General features: G+C 33.5%; 1 protein-coding gene and 1 long non-coding RNA gene across 2 annotated transcripts in view; one reads left to right on the top strand and one right to left on the bottom strand.

Moving 5' to 3' along the window:
• The window catches only part of LOC138705113 (malonyl-CoA decarboxylase, mitochondrial-like), a 96,976-nt gene extending 81,734 nt beyond the window's left edge, over positions 1–15,242 (top strand). The window contains exon 10 of the mRNA XM_069833753.1: positions 297–15,242. Coding sequence (XP_069689854.1) covers positions 297–429 — 133 coding nt within the window. The 3' untranslated portion in view covers positions 430–15,242. The remainder of the gene's footprint in view (positions 1–296) is intronic.
• Positions 1–20,199, bottom strand: part of LOC138705120 (uncharacterized) — a 106,508-nt gene that overhangs the window by 74,686 nt on the left and 11,623 nt on the right. The window lies entirely within an intron of this gene.

Below are 20,199 nucleotides of genomic sequence, written 5' to 3'. Positions count from 1 at the left end.
AGATGGTTGGTCAGTCAGCTAAGGCGCTTGCCTGCTGACCCAGAGTTGCACTCGGGCGCAGGTTCGATTCCTGCTTGGGCTGATTACCTGATTGTGTTTATTCGAGGTTTTTCTCAACTCCCATTGATGTTAAATAACCGAGTAGTTGATACAGAATCAGTAAATAAGCGACTAAAACAAATGATTGAAAAATTTCTTGTAGACTGTAACAGTTCTTACAGAGCAAGAACTGCAACATAACAGTAAGCTGATGATGACTATTTTTATTATATATATATATATTTTTTTTGTTTCAGGTATTTTCTAGAAGACACTGAAACTAATAGTCGAGCATATCTTGAGAAACAGCATATAGTAGCTTCTGATGAAGTACGGCAATTGGCTTTCAAGGCCAGGGAATTGATGGAGAAATTCACTTCGAAAATGTGACAGGAGCATAAATAATAGCTTTAAGATCTGTGAATATGGAAGTTTGAAGGGAACTGTGAGGAAACAGTGAGAAAGGAGAAAGTAAACACAGTGTGTGCACATGAAGTGTCTACCTTTTCAATGTACTATTGCTTAAAAGCAAAGGGAAAAGGAATTTAAAATAAATGTTTTTGGTAGGCATATGTTCAAGTTCTTAATCACGTTAGTGTCCACATCGGCACAAACATTTCAGTTGCAAAATGTTGAAAATTTCTGAAAGTCAACATCATTCTTAGGCTCAGTCTGTCAGCAGTGTGTTTTGTTTCACAAATCTAAATCTGTTATAACAATGGAAATAAGATTATTTACCAAATTGTGCTGAAAAAAATTTAAAAATTGAATCCATGATAAGAAAGTTCTTGGAGAGTGGGATGGGGGAAGTCAAGGCTGACTGCCGATTTCACGTCCACATGCCTCAGATGGGGTTGAATGATCATCCAACCAGGATAAAGATAATGTGTTCAGCACGATGATCCTCCCAACCTTTATGGCTGGCTTACAAAACTGGATTTCGCTGCTCACTGTAGCCCCTCAAATTCCACACTTGCTGAATAGATACTGATCTCACATACTGATCATAATTATTTCATGAGAAAATTTCTTTCCTATGAACACTTGAACTGGCTCTCATTCGATATTATTGGTCCAAGGCATGCCTTAAATCACGCTGCTACAGTACAAGACAGTGTGAAGATTTCTTCAAGCAAAAATATCCACCTACAGTACAAGCAGCATCATTTAGAGAAAAACATGGTGCACACATTAAACATGGCTTTGTTTTCCTTCAACTTGGCTACTTCTGCTATGATAATTTTGGTGGCCATATGCAATGATTGTGTATTTATATTTTAATCATAGGCTTTGCTGTAAGTATATTAATTTTCCAAGCCTAAGTTAATCTAAGTTAGAGCTAAAGTCAACTTTTAGTGATTTACTGGCTGAAGCACAACACAATTCTCATTGAATCTTTATATTATCTATATTGTACACCGTGTCTCTAAAAAATGGTAACACTTATGTGGTTAGTGATTCAGTTTATATTTATATGATTATAGACATACTCTTAAGGACAACATGTTTTCATTCTTCGAAGTCATGATATTTCTATAGCTACAATGAATTTGTTTTCCTCTCTATTGTAAAAATGGCTACAAGATTCAGCTTGGAGCAAAGATTAAAGATGGATGAAGGTGTTTCAGTCTCCCGTAGTGGTTTGCAGAAAATATAAAGCCTACTTCAACAGTGACCCACCATCTAGATTAACCATGTATCACAGTTATAACAAGTTCATCGAAACCAGCTCAGTTGCTGACAAAATTACAAAGTGAACAGCAGTTGATACATACGGACCGATCCCTTGAAAACATAGTTGTTATACAAGAGGATTTCTTACATAGTCCATATAAGTATTAACATTATTTAGAGACATGCTCTCCAGTTATAACTGGAAATATTTACATATTTCCATTTCATTGCCCAACATCTTTGACGTCTCTCATTATGTGCATTGTAGTATGAATAATGATTCTGTTCAGGAAAGACTTAAAATTTTCCAACTGAAAACAAAGGTATGCCTGAAAATTTACAGAGTGAGTGAACTTGAATTAAAACTTGAACATATACAGAGTGGTCCGTAATTCTCGCTAAGGAACAATATGGTGTTATTCTACATCCAAAACTGAGTTGAAAATACTCTCGTCAATATTTGGATCTGAGCCTTACTTTTTTAAAAAGTGACATTTAATTTCGGAAGATATGGCAGTGCTATGTAATGAAGTTGTTGAAAAATGTGACTTGAAATTCATAGCCTTAGTGCAGAAGATATATAAGCTTGTTGTGCTCTTGAAGAATTTAAAGCTGTAGTTCAAAAGTCCAAAATCACGATTCTTCTTTTTTTAATGCTGTTTACTGCACTGGCATCTTATTTCATACAGAAATTTAAAATTGACTATTGTACTGTAACATGTAGTCTACAGTTACTTGTACATATGTTATTTAATCTCATGTATGTCAGTCTTTCTTTTGAAGTCTGTAACCTAATCTGCTTAAATGTTTGAAGCCAAAGAGCAAAATAAATTTACATGTTTGAGATTAAATAACAAATATGTACAGTACAGTAATTGTAGACTGTAAACTACAATACAATAAGTATATTTTAAATGTCGGTGAGATGTAATATGTGTGCGTGCTGCGTCATGGCTCAAGTACTAGTGCACTGGTCTTCCATCTAGCAGTCCAATTTCGATCCCCGGCTAGTTGTGATGGAATTTGTTGGTGGACAAAGGTTTTTGTTAGTACATTCCCGTTTCCCTCTATCACTCCACAAAACACTCTACCTTCCCCTCATTTCATATGTCATATTATGCTGTAGTTAAAAATAGGCTCCGGTGAAGTCCTGAAGGTGATATGGGTTTCCGAAGCTGACATAGGAACCACTTAGGGCTTCGGACCTTGGGACTTATCAGACTACTTGTATGCTGACAGGACTTGTCTCTATCAGGACAGGCAGAATTACCCACCTGTCAGCATCGGAGTCACAAATACTACTCAGACTTTGTTAATCATCGCATATATAGGCTGCATAATGGGCCAAAACAAGTGCATGGAGCCATTCCTGGTCTGGCCCTCGAAAAGCCAAGCCAACATATGTACACAGTAAATAATGTTTAAAGAAATAAAGGATCTTATTTTCGAACCCTCGAACTCCAGTTTCCAATTCTTCAAGCTCACAAGATTCCCCAATATGAGGCTCACCTAGCTTTTCACTACTGTTACGAATTTCAACTCACATTTCCTAGGGATTTCATCGCACAGTATTGCCACATTACACAAAATTAAAGACTTTTTTTGACAAGAAATAATGTTGTGCGAATGACAGACCACTCTGTATAATACAAAAATATAATTACTTCGTATTCCTGCGCTTTTTATTTTTTGTACAATATTACGTTGAAATCATATTCACTTCATTTGAACAGACTGTATTATGAATATTCGCAATATTGTTGTATCAAATATTTATGGAAAGCTGAAAACGAAATTATCAGGACTTCAGCATATAGTAAATTAACAGGTTCAGAAATGCAGGTCATTTCAGATTCTTACATTTTTCTCTGAAGTATTATCACAGCAATATTTTTCTCTTGAACGTATATATACACACCAACATTTACTATCAGACGCAATTATTTTGCACTAATTAAATTGCGAATGCTCTTAAAATCATTAACAGTTCTCAAAAGCATTACACCATATTCCATGTGAATCATCATTTGTCATATTTTTAATCTTCAGACATTAAAAGCAGGAAATGTATGTAATTTCACCTGTACAACTTAGAATCAAGGCAGTTGATCTGGTTTATAAAAGTCAGCCCATGTGAACATATGTATATTTGTTTGACATTTATGTATCATATGACTTACTGTTAGGAAAGTTTTAGTTGCATCTCTATCCTTTCTTTGTTAAAAGTTATTTCTTTCGCATTATAAATGTTTTATTTGTTATACAGATCTGTGGCATGCTCAGCAGGGTCTCTTCTTTTTCTTGATAACTAATTACTCAGACATTTTATTGCCAACATTGTTGTCATATTCTTCAAGAATAAAATCTATTGTTGGTTCATCTTTGCCTTATGGTGATTAACAAAGAACATCACATTTATCAAACTCTTTAATCTTCAATTATAACTAGAGCCCGGAAGTTCAGGCATTTATTTTGGCTAAAATAGGCAGGCAAATAGGCACCTAAAATTCAGGAAATAGGCAGTAAAATTATAAAAGTAGGCATTTAAAAATTACCAAAATATACTGTACAATCATCAAATAGTAATTTTAATTTAATATAGGTTATTTAATAAACCTGTGTATCACATTTCAGTGCTTATTCTTACTTTTCATTGTTACTTACGACAACAAGATGTTTTTTCAAGTTATCAACAGTCAGCAGTCTGTCAGAGAGAATTTTTTCATCATTGAAAAAGATCGTTATACTTTCACCGAAGTGATTGTAGCTTACTTAAAACATGCTGTTGTGTGGATGGACTCACTAGTAACAATAGCACAAACTAATGTGCCAATCCTGCTAATTGCTTTCAGTACGATTTGATTTAGTCTGTCAAAGAATTAATTTTTTTTCTCCCTGCACTGTTTTCTTGGAATCTGTAGAAAGTGAATTCTCAGATGAGACAAAGCAACTGCTTCGAGGTGTGAGATACAATAGCAGTAACTGGTCCCACCAGCACTCTCGGGCAACTGATCAGCTTAGGGCTGGTTTGTAGGCATGCTGCCACAAATAATTTAAATGTATTATAATGTGGAGTGAGATTCTCAATAGAGATTCCCATTATTAAAAAAATATTGTTTAATTTTTGTAACAGGTGTTTCATTTATAAAATAAAAAAATGTTTTCATTTATATTTTTAATATATTCGGAATTAGTAAAATTGTTTCCTTGTACTGATTTTATTTAATGCACTGTATGTACACAATAGCAGAAAATAGCTATCAAATGCAACAAAGATGAAATAAGACATTGAAACTTAAATAGGCAAAAAAAATGCAAAATAAAAACTGGTCCTACTATCCTGAAATGTGCGGAAACATGTTTTTCCTCTATTAAACCCCATTGCAAATATACCCAGTTAAAAGGGCATTTTGCCTAACTTCCAGGCTTTAGTTATAAGACTATGATACATAGAACATTTATCTTTTATTTTCTTTTAAGAATTACTCATTGAGTATTAAGTAACAGTAAGGCATTTGTAATAGATAGGGCCCGGATTTTTATGCACTATAAGCTAAAAGTGACATACTTGAGTAAGCATGGTGTACATTATGGTTGAGAAAATGTGGTTTACAATGTTACGAAATTTAAATCTTCCAGACTTTATCTAATAATATTTAAAGGAGGCAAGTAGTCACCTATTGAGCCATGTGCCGAGCATATTACACGTGCAAGTTACTATTAAAGTGGTTATCAAGAGATGCAGCACTTACATTTTTTAATCTTCTTTAATGACGTCTGTGATTGGACATAATATGCATTGCTTTCCACACCACACCTAAGTATCCAGAAATATCTGATATAAGATGCATATGGGAGTATGGTTAAACATATACGATGTAGCAGTATTAACTTTATAGTGCATATAAATCCGGACTTTAGTAATAGAACTGAACTAAATTGCTTCTTCTATTGCTTGGGTCTTACACTACGTAACGCATCTGTTAAAAATTAAGACAGTTATTATCTGAACTTTAATTGTTCTTGGCATATTAGTGCTTGCCATTAAAACAGAGATTTATTGATTCATACACAGTTGAAAATGATGGATTTCTAAGAACTGATAGAGTAACTTCGGAAGGGAAGTAAAGATAAGAGGCCAATGGAAATGATTTACTGAATATATAAAAACCCTTTGCCCCTGGATGAAAGGGTTTTCTAAATACTTTAGTAATTTATTCCATACTGAAACTGAACAGGTAGATTTATGTTATCAAAAAAAATAAAAAAATTGTGTGTCATTTGAACATATCTTCGGAATGATTTCCCTATAGTGCAAGGAAACTACATTGTGGATTTAGGTAGGACATAGTAATTTAAATTTCTTGATAAATATTTTAATACATTTGAACACACAGTTTAGAAAATATGTGGTGCGCAGTAAAAAGGGCGTAAGTCAGAAATTAGTGGTTTTGAGTTATAACCTATTGCCTTATTGAATTTAACTGAAGATATACGGGAGGCTATGGATAAACGACTAGCAACAATATTAATTTTATTGGATTATAGCAAAGCATTTGACTCTGTTGACACGGATCTACTATTAACTAAACTTCAAGTGTTAAATTTTTCTGACAGCGTTATCACCTGGATGCACTTCTACCTCACTGGCCGCCAGCAGCGTGTTGTCTTTAATAATCGGTTCTCCTCTGGCAGACAGTAGAGTCAGGATTTCCCCAGGGTTCGGTATTGGGTCCATTGCTTTTCTGTCTCTATATTAACGATATCGCCAAGTCATTTAAATATTGCAGATATCATATTTATGCAGATGACGTTCAATTATACATTTCCGCCAGTCCTGATAGACTAAGTGACTGTATTAATAGACTCAATAAAGATCTCGAATCCGTTTCATCTTGGTCTCAACAATTCGGACTTAACTTAAATACAGATAAATCACAGGCCATCTTATTTTCGAATAAAAGATTAATCCCCGATATTAATAAGCTCAACCTTCCTCCTGTGACCCTGAATGAAGCGATCATTCCATTCAGTTCAACTGTAAAAAACCTGGGAGTTCATTTTGAATCTAACCTTACCTGGGACACGCATATCAAACACACATGCAAGAAAGTATTTTCCACTCTTCACTCATTAAAAAGATTGTACCACTATCCAGCTAAATTAAAGCAGACGCTTGTACAGACTCATATTATGCCTCATTTCGATTATTGTGACGCTTTATTCAGTGATCTCAGGGTGGATTTATCCCAGAAACTGCAACGTGTTCATAATGCGTGTGTTCCTTTCATTTGTAATGTCCGCTACTACGACCACATTTCGCCTTCTTTCGATAAATTATTGTGGCTCAGGTTAAATGAGAGGAGAAAGTTACATTCCCTTTCTCTCTTATACCGAATTTTGCACACCTCTACTCCCTCTTACTTATCTGTCCGATTCCACAGTCTTTCTCGGTATCATAACTTAAATACTCGGTCACAATATGATAACATGCTAGAAATACCATTGCACACATCATCTCTTTATTCTTCGTCTTTCACTGTTGCTACTTCTCGTCACTGGAATTCTCTGCCGCCTGAAGTCAAGGGCTGCCGAACTTTAATTTCCTTTAAATGTAAATTAGAAAAATATCTTATGATGAGTTGCCAGACCTAACGTGTTGCAGATGTGTTCCACTGTATTTATTTTTATTTTTTATTTTTTTTTGTTTCTTATTTTTATTATCTAAATCGTGTTTATTTATCACTTATGCCAATATGTATTCCACTGTGTTGTTGTTTTTTATTATTAATCTATTTTTTGTGTACATTTTATTCAATTGTCGGTTTCTGGTTTAATTATGTAAATCCTATTTAATTGTAATCTAATACTAATATGTATACTAATGTGTTTATTTTTATTTTTACTGTGTACATTTTTCTTTTTTATTGAATTATCGGCTTCTGTTTTTATGTGATTCGTATTTGATTCTAACAAATTAATATGTATTTAACTATGTTTATTTTTATTTTATGAGGTAAATTTTATGTAACTACCTCTTTTGATCTCGTTATGTATCAGTATGTAATTACTTAATTCTGATCTAGTTTTATGTTCAACTGTGTAAGCAAGTTTTAATCCTGGTTGAGTGTAAGAGAAGGCCTTACGGCCTTAACTCTGCCAGGTTAAATAAAGCCATTATTATTATTATTATTATTATTATTATATATGATCACAAGAAAAGTACTTCTTCAGATGCTATAAAGGGCATATGTCTATCCTTTTCCATAATTATATAAGGCAGTCATGTCAAACTCAATGCCACCATAAACCTACACAGGGCACAATACCAGACTCTGGGTAGATGACTAAAGCAAACGAGAATTCATTCATACCTGATAGACGCCGTTATTCAGTGTTCTGTGACCGATTATATTGCAGTCTGCAAATGTAAGACCAGGGAAACTTCTAAATTACCAATATTGATCATCTTCAATAATACGACAAAGAGTAGAAGTTGGTAAGTGGAGAATATTATTCTAAGGTACAGTACAAGTGTAATAATAATAATAATAATAATAATAATAATAATAATAAACAATCATCTTCCTTATTCTTCGAACTTTAGTATCAATTTAATGATCAATCTTAAATTCCTTTGGGTCATCGAAATGTAGGTCCAGTCATGTACCTATATTACTGGTACACCTTTTTACATATTAACTATGATTCTATGAAACAGATTTGTAGTTTTCTCTTTAAAATAACCTACTAAAATAAATAAATAAATAGTTTTCTCTTAGGATTGTACAACAGTAAATAGGCCCACATGTAATATCAGTGAATTCCATGAGCTTGAAAACTGTGCAACTACTGTAAATAGCATTTAACTTGTTAGACAAATAATTGTAATATTTCACAGGGTCAGTGAACTACTTACATCATTTTTATCCACTTTCAGACATTTTATTAGAGCAACTCGTTCTTCTCCATCAAATCCTTTTTAGTTCGCCTGATGTTTCAACTCGTAATGTCGTTTTATATGGTACTTTTTTTTTATAAAGAAGTACTGTTTACATACTAAACATTGTATATCATTTGCTACAAGCCTACATTAGAACAGATTCTCCCCTTCTATATTAAAAAAATCTACGCAAAGTAGCACGGGTTATTTGTCTAGATTTAGACACAGCCATTTCTTGGACTTGAAGTTCTTGCATCTCTGTCAAAGAACTGTGCTAGCAACTCGGGGCACAAGATGCCCTGGGCCTGAGCTTGTGGCAAACCTGTGGCAACTGCCACTATAGTCCCGTTGCTCTTATTTCCAGCAGCCAATCACGTTGCAAGTCAGCTACATTTAAACATGTGCATCTTGTCATTCACTGTTGATGACGTTATGCACTTCCTAAGGCTCTATAGACAGTGGGTATAATCGTCTGCCATTTTAGTTCTTTCATTGGCGTTTGCAGAAAGCACATGAGGATGCTGTTTGCCGCACCGTTAAACATTATCACGTCATAGCTTCTATGAGTCAATCAATTGCACTATAACTTTTAGGATTCATAGATAAATGTGTAAGGAAAGCATAGAAAAAAATTCTAAATCAAAATCTTTTTTGGAAAGTAGAAAAAAAAAATTATTAACTTCGATGTGAGCCGTCCAAAATAGACATTGACATGATAAGCGACAAACTTTTTTTATTTTTCACATTACATAGGGGGTCAAAGCGAGAGAAATATTTAGAAAGAATGGAAATTACTTTTAAAAGTGGCTGCTACTCAAAATCTTTACTGGGTTGCAAGTTTACGGTGAGTTAAAGAGATGAGCTTTTTTTTTTTTTTTTGCGGACTTAGAACTGCAGATCCTCATAGAAATGATCACTCTGATTTCAAATTTGTTTTCAAAATATTTTAATTGCTTAAGGTTTTTGAGTTAACTGTGAGTTTTGAAATGTAATTAAAATAGAACCTAAGGTTAGAACTGTGGATTCTCATAGAAATCATCACTCTTATATCAAATTTGTTTTCAAAATATTTTCATTGCTTAAGGTTTTCGTGTTAACCGTGAGTTTTGAAATGTAATTAAAATATTTCTAGTACATATAAAACATCTACGCTGATAAAACACTAATATGACATACCGGTACTTTGAAATTGAGAAAAATGAAAAGAATGTTATAGTAGTCTTTAAATTTATTATGAATATTATTGTCACTATTATTATTATTATTATTATTATTATTATTATTATTATTATTACTATTATTTCATGGAATAAAGCTCTTGTTTCACTTTCCTGCCCTAGCATAGTGTTTAGTCAGCATAGGTGTTATTTATGTACTAGAAAGATTTTAATTACATTTCAGAACTCACGATTAACTCGAAAACCTTAAGCAATGAAAATATTTTGAAAACAAATTTGAAATCAGAGCGATGATTTCTATGAAAATCCGTAGTTATAACTTATTAAGTTGTCACTCCACATAAGAAAGTTCGCCAGGTATAAAAAAAACGCATTTCTTTAACTCACCGTAACTCGCAAACCAGTAAATATTTTGAGTAGGAGCCACTTTTAAAAGTGATTTCCATTTTTCCTAAACATTTCTCTCGCTTTGACTCCCTATCAAACGTGAAAAATAAAAAAGTTTGTCACTTATCATGTCAATGTCTATTTTGGACAGCTCACTTCGAAGTTAATAATTTTTTTTTCTCACTTTCCAAAAAAGATTTTGATTCAGAATTTTTTTCTATGTTTTGATTACACATTTATCTATGTATTCTAAAAATTACAGTGCGTTTTATTTATTATCATAGGAGCTACAACATGATAATGTTTAACGGTGCAGCAAGCAGAGTCATCTGGTAGCTCGGCAACGAAAGAACAAAAAAGACAAACGATAATACCTACCTAGACTTTATAGAGCCTTCACTTCCTAAGGCATAAGAGGAGGAGTCATGCCAGAAATAACAGCAACGTGACTCTAGTGGCCGAGTTTGACATCACTGAATATAGAACCATCACATTTCCAGCCCATCATAATGATATTGGTCCTCATTTCGAACTTTACTTTTGCTCTGCTGTAAACTTGCAATTTATGACTTATGTGCTTTTTACCGTGCACTATAGATATTACACTACTAATTTTAAAAGAATCTTCTACAAGTTAGGAATTACAGGGCAGGGTTTAAACTTGTTCAGTATTCTAATTTTAAATTTGTATGATCAATAGTTGAATTGCCTGTCTGCATTACAATGGAAATTTAGTTAACAAATGTATATTTGTAGATGTGGTTTTCGTATTCTTGATACGTTTCAAATACAGAAAAACAAATCACTGATGTATAAAATATCTTTGTGATTTAAATTATGTCTCACTGTCCTTGGTAATGCCTATGGAGCTTTCTAGATATGTGCAAACAGAACTCTTTTAAAACTTAGTTTAGTTTCAAACTGTCAAAATTGTGGAGTTCTAAATCAAGTTAAAGAGGAGTTTTCAGAAAGTTCATTTTTATCTCATCAAGTAGGTCTATGTAAGACATTTGAAGTCCCATTAAAACAGTAAATATACTGACATGACAATATGTTATTTTTATTTTTTATGAAAAGATAAAAACTTGAATAAAAATTGCTTAAATTGGAAATAGCCTCAGTTTGTTTTTATATACAGTTTTTTGATTGCCATTCTTTTAAACAACACCACCACCACCATCATTGTCATCTGTACCACCATTGCCACTACCACCACTATCACCACAACATTTAGACCAATGATCTGTGCTGGTTTCTTTCAATTCACAATACCTAGGATGATCCAGATCCCTTTTGCCACTGAGCTTGTCTTTTTCTGCCAGTATTGGAAATCTATTATTTTCCACGCTCTTTAAGTGGTTAACCAATCTCTGTTCCTAATCGTCATTTCTAGAGTAGATTTTGACAGAGGTTTAGAAATTGCATTTCCGCTATACTGTAAACGAATTTTTTCTTCTGTTTTTTATTGTTATTATTAATTACCCAAGTTTTATTGTTTTATAGTAAGCTTATCAGCGCCATTTTTCTTTAAAGGTTAATTTTTGGTATAGTTACAAATTCAAATTAGTGGTATGAGATTAATTTTAAAAGCTGGCTGTGCAGGTATCAAAACTGAGAATAATTATTTTGAACTATTTTGTTGGTTTAAGGGGAGGATAAGGTGAAAAAATGGTCATTTTGATCAAAATACACGATATTTACATTTTTGCTTCATAATAATGTGCAAGACTTGGTTTATCACTGCACGAATTTTCAGGGACATACAGCCTCTCTAAGATCTGTTTTCGTCGCCATTTTTAAAGTGCTGCATTCAGCTTGCCCTCTTACTTATTATTAGGTTTCCTTTGCTCTTTAGATGAAGGAATTTTATTACAATTTTCAATTCCTGGTTCTTCTGGGGCAATGGAGAAGGATGCAGCAGTAATTCTGTGGAAATGATCTGAAGAATGTGGTTTACAGTACACAACAATGTTGTTCAATGGTGATTGCAAAACGTTTTTGGAACTAAATACTGTGAAACCATATGGCGATGTCATAGAGATACAGAAGGAAGAGTGTGTGAATCACGTGAATAAACGTCTGGGAACAGGTTTTCGTGGTTTGTGTCACACTGGAAGTCCCAATGGGTAACTTTAGGTGGTAAAAGGCATAGTGCACTGAACACTGAAACGGATACCATCACCAAACTAACTTAATACTACCAGGCTATCCTGGAAAACAAAGGAGATCTTCCTGCCATGAAGAGAGCAATATTTTCAACTTTTTCTAACAGTATATCAACTGATGAGAAACCCCAGCACAGTAAATGCCTTCCTGGTTCCACATCCTGATGCTTCTATCTGAGAGCCATAGCAGAAGATAAGCAGCCACATCCCCATAAGGAAATGACTTGGGTACCTTTAACAGAAGACCATCTAGTTATTATGTCTATAATCAGAGGCTTGCTTCTGGTAGTCTTCTGGAGAGGTGTCTAAAAGGAAGAACACAGAATGCAAATGAAAATCTCCATTCCCAGATATAGAAGAAATGCCTGAAGGAAAGTTCCAGGTCAAGGCTATGAATAAAAGTGGCTGTAGCACAGGCAGTTTGTGAATAAAATATGGGACCACAAAAACTCTTATCAGATACACATTCTGCTGCTGGTGTGTCAACTGCTGCTAAGAGCATCAAACTGGCAAGACAACGAGACTGTCAATGTTCCTTGACCGTGAAGAAAAAGCATTCAGCGACTCTCCAGAGGGTCTCTTGTGCTGTGAAACTTGCTCGATTGAGACTGGAAGAGGCTACAAGGTAAAGGGAAGGTGTAACATACAAGGCTGGCCATTTCTGATATTCTAGAAGTGATCAGAATTCCTGTTTCCAGCAAAACTGTAAGTAAAAATTAACTTTCCATTTCTCGACTTCTCATTTTTCTTACTCTTTGCCGTGTACAAAATGTATCAACTCCCACACAAATGAAGCTAAAAAGCTTGTCTTTTCTTGTGGAAATTTTCTAATATGTGTGCCACATTACTTGCTATTTTAATATTGATATGACTTCAAATATTCGAGAAAAAAATTTTAAATGTGTAAATTAAATACTATTTTCTTCAATGAACACTTGGCTTTTGGAAGAAAATATTAAAAAAAAAAAAAAAAAACAAACTATTAAAGATTCAGGCAAGAAAATAGCAAGATTGATTCCAGACAGTAAAAAATTTAATAATAAATGTTAAATTTTAACCCTATTTAATACATTTTGTACCCGAACAAAAAAAAAAATTAATATTTAAAATGTTGTTACGAGAAAACCTGAAGTGATATCAATATGAAATTAATACAGGTTATTACAACACATTGAGTATTAAATGTACGAAAAAACCAAGTCTTTAACATTATTAGTTTAGAATTTACATATTTCACCATACCCTCCTCTCCTTAATTTAAGTTAAAATTTAGCTTAAAGTTTCGAACATTTCTCCCATGCCATAATAATTTCATATTAAATTCTGACAATAATAATTTGACTGAACACTAACTCTTATGTATTGTTATTCTTGAATTTCGTCATGAATGTATAATCATTATTTAGCATTGTAGAATTCACAGTGACATTTTACAAAAACGTTGAATTTTCTAAAATACCATCAAGAAGAAAACGACTGTGTTATTAATTTTCTATACATACAGTACATACATTAATGTAAGACATTACAGACTTCAAATCGCAAATATTTGAGTTTTCTTTTTATTTTTGATAAGTATATTGAAACTCTTAAGTATTGTAGCCACATAAATAGAAAAGCAATTTTAAGTCGTTGTTTATATTTGTAAATCCATATATCATTTGTATATTTTTATAAAAAGGAAATTGTTCTTTACGAAAATAATAATTTCAGCATCTTTGTATGAGCAAATAATTTCAGCTGTTATATTTATATATTTTGTACATAAATGAATGTTACATATTGCCTTCTGTCAAAGGCTATTTATTTCATTGCGTGGATGTTATCATAAATGACTACCAAATGATATATTTTGAATTTTGAAGTAAAAATTCTTAGAAATAAATATTTACTAATCATCTCTTAATCATTCATGTAAAACAAGTTATAAATTTGTAGTTTTCAAATAATTTAATTGTATTTCTTAATTTGTTCAAAACAGTACAAAAATATGGTAGCAACAATGAATATATTTATTACAAATTACAGTGATTAATGATTTGTTAAGTGATGCTACTGAAAATTTCTTTGTACTTTGTAGGTTCTGACTATTCTCTACTAGTATGCCAGAACACTAAATGAATTCTAAACCCATTATCATACAAGTTCCAAATAAAGTGGATTGATTCAGATAGCAGTAGAACTTAACATAGGAGATGCAAACAAATTTTTGTTCTTATATTGTGAAAATCTATAATAATATATTTAGCAGCTAGTAATACTAGTTAATTAATTTAGTGATGTTCTAAATTGTCGTTCACTTGTAATTGAAGATTTTAATTTCCACTCGTACAATTTTTAATTCTTAACAGTTTAAAATTCAAATAGTTCAATTTGAGAAATACTTAGTTACAAACTACTGGTATCTGATACTTTTGAGAACACAGTGAAAAATGTTTACCGTTTATAAATTTTAATATTATTTTCGGTTTACTCAGGTTCCTCAGAATTCATATTACTACAAAGTTGTGAATTCTGTTGTCTTAGAATATGCACCAAATAACAGAATTTTGATTAAGTATTTAGTGTTTTACATGTGTGTTTAATATTTTGACAGTCGTTTAAATTGTGTGTGATTTTATAGAATGTTATTTTTTCTTTGTACACTGTCATGTCTGTTTTTTTTTAACTTTTGAATGAAAATTCCATAGTTTCATAAATTTACACGTATCCATTTACAAAAATTGTTATAGTTCTGAAAGAATTGGTGTATTTTGAAACTATATTGCCCCACATTTACCATCTTTTATAATGTTCACAGCTTTATTTTGAATGGAATGTAATCAGAGTACCAATAAAAGAAGAATGTTACATACATGATCTTTTTTATAAATTATAAATCTACATTATTGTTTACTTCTATATAATAAGGGAATGTCGAGTCAGCACTGAAGTTAACAACTATAGCAATGTACTCACGTTTTGTCAAGTGAGTTTCTTCTCCCCACTTTTAATTGAACCAAGGGATTGATCCTAATTTGTATAGAATATATTATATCAGTTACATTTAAGAGGTCTGTTTCAAAAATGTCTGTCTGTATTTTATTACTTCAAAACTGTTTGCAGTATATGGATGAGACTTTGTGGCATGTAGTCTTAGGTCTTCCTAGGCATAATAGAATTTTAGCCCTCATCCAATCACTGGCAAACAGTTCGTACTTATTGTTTTATGGTTGTGCTCGTTATATTATCACCCTGTGCCACCATGACTGAGCACAGTGGTGAGAGAATCTGAATAAAATTCTGCCACAAACTCAGTGACACAAAAAGAGAACATTCAGAAGATGAAGAAGGATTTTGGTGATTAAAGATGTTGGACGTCGTTTGATAGTGATTTACGTTCTGGTGTTTTTTTTTTTTTTTTTTTTTTTTTTTTGACCATCAGGGTTTGGTTCATTAGGAGTACACTCCTAATGGCCAGACAATCAACAAAAAGCACCATGACAAAGTGGGTTAAAATGTGATTCCAGCCAGAAAAAAAAAATTATTTGAAATATTGCTTGAATGAACAATATAATGGTTAAATAAGACACCACAAACATAAAAATATATTGTAGAAGACAGGAAAGACTGCAGTGTTTAATGGCGGTTAAGCATGTATAAAATTAATTTTTAAAGGTATAATATAATCTTTACATCTGATTGAGGTTCTGGCTGGTATGTACAGATATAGAAATAAAATTTTGAGGTACTGTTGATGATGCTTACAGCGCGAGGTGCACACTACTACGTTCCCCATCTGTGTAATACTGGAACTGGACTGTCATCACGAGATCGACACACCATGCAGATGACAGAGTTTATGTCTCGTCATAATAGCTCAGTCATTTGCATTGTCTGAGCGACGTGCAGAAGATTATGGATTTGGTCCCCGTGGACGGCGAATTGTTTTGTCTTAACTTAAAATTGTTTCAGACAACTGTGATTGGATATTTCTGTTCTATTTTCTTTTATTTCCCATGTCCCGTGGGATTGTATTTGGCTTGACCCCGCAAAAAGAACAGTATAAAAATATATATCTTCCTAATGAAAAAAAATAGTTAATCATAATAAAGATACAAAAATACAAAAAAAAAAAAAAAACACTGGAGGTCCTAATACTTCGTTCACCAGCTATCTACTTCTACCACAGCTCTGAGCCGGTGAGGCATGGAATCGATGAGACTGCAGAACAAGGGTTCTCGATCTGTGGCGAGGTCTTCTAACATTTCGAGAACTTGACTCCACAGGTTATCCTGATTCCGAGGGGTATTGTTTTTTAATTTCTCGCGCCTCTTCTCTTTTAATTCTGCCCACACTTTCTCTATTACGTTCAATTTTGGTGACACAGGAGGCCAGTTGATCACTTCGATCTCACGCCTCTCAGTAAACCAGGCTTGAACGTCTCTTGCTGTATGCACAGCAAAGTAATTCTGCTGAAATAATAATGTTCCTTCGGTATAACATTCCCGAGGAGATGAGAGGAACACATTCTCCAAAATGTGTCAGTATTGTGCCGAATCCAAGCGGCCATAGACCTCTCTAGTGACACCTGCCCCATCCTGAGACATCCAGGCCCAGCATGATACTTCAGTTGACATGTTGTGGGTCATACCTCGAACCTGGTTCTTGGTAAATTCCTACAGGTCCATTGTAATTGCTTGAAATGCTGGTCTCAGAGAAAATAACTCTCCTCCAATTCAAACCGTCATCTAGTCCTATTACAAAAGCAAGACGGTCTACAGCTTGTTCTAATGTCATTTCTCTTTAGTTGCTACCCAGCAGCATCTAATATTATACTCTATTCTCAGATGGTTACAAATTGTTCGAGAACAGCTGGGAAAGCCAGATGCAGCCTGTAGTTGACGAGCAGAGTGGAAGGGATCTGCAGAAACTGCTCTGCATAAGGCTTCATCTTGTTCCCTTGTAGAAATACGCGGGCATCCAGAACCAAGACATCTACCGACATCCCCATGATTTCGAAAACGATTTTCCCTCAATCCTCTACGTGCAAATGCTGGGTAACTTTCGGAGCTGGACCCTGGACTCAAATTTTCCGGCATTATCACCTTCATATCATTGAGACACTAGATAACCACAGCAGTTGATAAAGCATCATAAAATAACCCACTAAAAATTATCGCTTACTGGTATTAAGTTTTAATCTGTCAATTATTGATAATGTACCAGTACTCCTATAAATTGAGTTGACATTACTGACATTTTTTGTAGAATTGCAAATCTCATGCTTGTTACTACTGTTTCACGTTTTGTGTTATGTATAAAATTATGAATGTTAATTGTTTTCATTGATATTTGAGCTTGTAGAAGTAGATAGCTGATTCATTTTGAAGCCCTACTACCACTCTAAATTCTACTGTATGGGGTGTCTGATTTAAGCCATTAATTTTTGTTTAGGCAGCCCAAATATTATCCAGATATATGGGATTTATTTAATGATTTTGCAGGCAGAATCAGCAGTGTGTATTAGCATTCATGTGAATGTCTTCGTGTGCTAATATTATGTTAAACTTGTGCAGTGATCTGTTAATTATTTCTTTTCTTTCGTCATTCTAACGTTCCTTATAATCGCGTTATCATTGGATAGTGTTTTATTGAGTCATTGGCTCTTCTTAAAGTCCCGATATTATTTCTTCAGTCCCTCAGATTAATTTGTTTTCTTTCATTCAGAATAACTAATAGGCATGATAAAGAAGTAGCTTTAAAGAACAGACAAAGTAGAGTTTTAACACAATCTATTAATTCATTTAAATACATTTTGAGTATGTCACTCCTAGCCACACTACCATGGGAACGTCACAACCTGAGTAGACCAAGAAAAACGTTGGATTCAGACTATGACAGATAGGGTGCGAATTAAGATTTCTGATTGGGGGGGGGGGATAGAATCTTAGATAGAGAATACCATACGTAACATTATTATTATCTTCATTCGATACCACTCAATGCTTGGTCACACTGAGTTGTTTGTCTTGCATCTTGATTATAATAATAATTATATCCATGAGCAGCTTAAAATAAGATGTGTTATTCCTAAGTTATTGATTGTTGTCAGCTTGCAGGTGAAGGTAATACATCAATATTATTTTCTTTGCTTACTTTATACTTTATAAAGTATGCTCATATTAAAACAATTCTATTTTGAGAGGGGGGATAGAAGTTACCCCTGGCAGGGATGTTAATATGAATTTATGAGAGGAACATAACTTTCCAACAAGGGAGAAATCCCCCCCATCCCCCAGTTAATTCGCACCCTGATGACAGACCATATTATGGTCTACGACAATGGATATGCGGAGTTGTCTCAAGGGGTACGATTTCCACTGACTAGGTAAATAAAAATGCTGCCATATTTATTTTATTATATTTTGATAATAAATTATTGCAGTTTATATATGAGCCGTTCAGAGCAGAAGTGGTGTAAGTCAGAAATGGGTAATGAGAGTTAAAGTAAACATTCTGTAAAATACAGCGCAAAGTAGCAATTAATATTCAATTTATTTAAACTATTAGGGAATTTTACTGGAAGCAAGTAAAGAGATAGGTTTGGAAGTAAATCCCGAAAAGACAAAGTATATGATTATGTCTCGTGACCAGAATATTGTACGAAATGGAAATATAAAAATTGGAAATTTATCTTTTGAAGAGGTGGAAAAGTTCAAATATCTGGGAGCAACAGTAACAAATGTAAATGATACTCGGGAGGAAATTAAACACAGAATAAATATGGGAAATGCCTGTTATTATTCGGTTGAGAAACTTCTGCTGTCGAAAAATCTGAAAGTTAAAATTTATAAAACAGTTATATTGCCGGTTGTTCTGTATGGTTGTGAAACTTGAACTCTCACTTTGAGAGAGGAACAGAGACTACGGATGTTTGAGAATAAGATTCTTAGGAAAATATTTGGGGCTAAGAGGGAAGAAGTTACAGGAGAATGGAGAAAGTTACACAACACAGAATTGCACGCATTGTATTCTTCACGTGACATAATTAGGAACATTAAATGCAGACGTTTGAGATGGGCAGGGCATGTAGCACGTATGGGCGAATCCAGAAATGCATATGAGTGTTAGTTGGGAGGCCGGAGGGAAAAAGACCTTTAGCGAGGCCGAGACATAGATGGGAAGATAATATTAAAATGGATTTGAGGGAGGTGGGTTATGATGATAGAGAATGGATTAATTTTGCTCAGGATAGGGACCAATGGCGGGCTTATGTGAGGGTGGCAATGAACCTCCAGGTTCCTTAAAAGCCAGTAAGTAAGTAAGTATTAGTAGTGAGTGGATAGCACGAAGGACATATTAACTACTACTTCGCGCTGTATTTTATAAAATTTCTACTTTAAACCTCATTATCGAATCTTGACTTACACCACTTTTGCTCTGAACGGCTCATATTTTTTTTTTTTTACAACATCAACTCTTATTTTTCCCTGCTTCAATAATATTTTATTGCATCAATACTGTATGTATAATAATAATAATAATAATAATAATAATAATAATAATAATAATAATAATAATTTATTTTGCATACAACATCAGCCATAGTCTTTTGTTATTTCTTATAGAATTGCAACGCAGTTTGAGGGTACAAAGATAAAAAAAATGTATTTTGGAGGTACAGTAGAAAAAAAAATTGAATATCACTGCTCCTCAACATACCAGATCACTGACAACCCGCATGTAGTTGGACTATATTGACGTATTCTGCTTACTGGAACATATTGTATTCATTCTTCTCTCACTATCTTTCACTTTTGCACTTTTGAGT

Source organism: Periplaneta americana, chromosome 8 (assembly GCF_040183065.1).
Source record: "Periplaneta americana isolate PAMFEO1 chromosome 8, P.americana_PAMFEO1_priV1, whole genome shotgun sequence".
In the NCBI taxonomy this organism is placed as follows: Eukaryota; Metazoa; Arthropoda; class Insecta; order Blattodea; family Blattidae; genus Periplaneta; species Periplaneta americana.
Note: the sequence above shows the minus strand (reverse complement) of the source record. Positions and strands in the feature narration are given on the sequence as shown.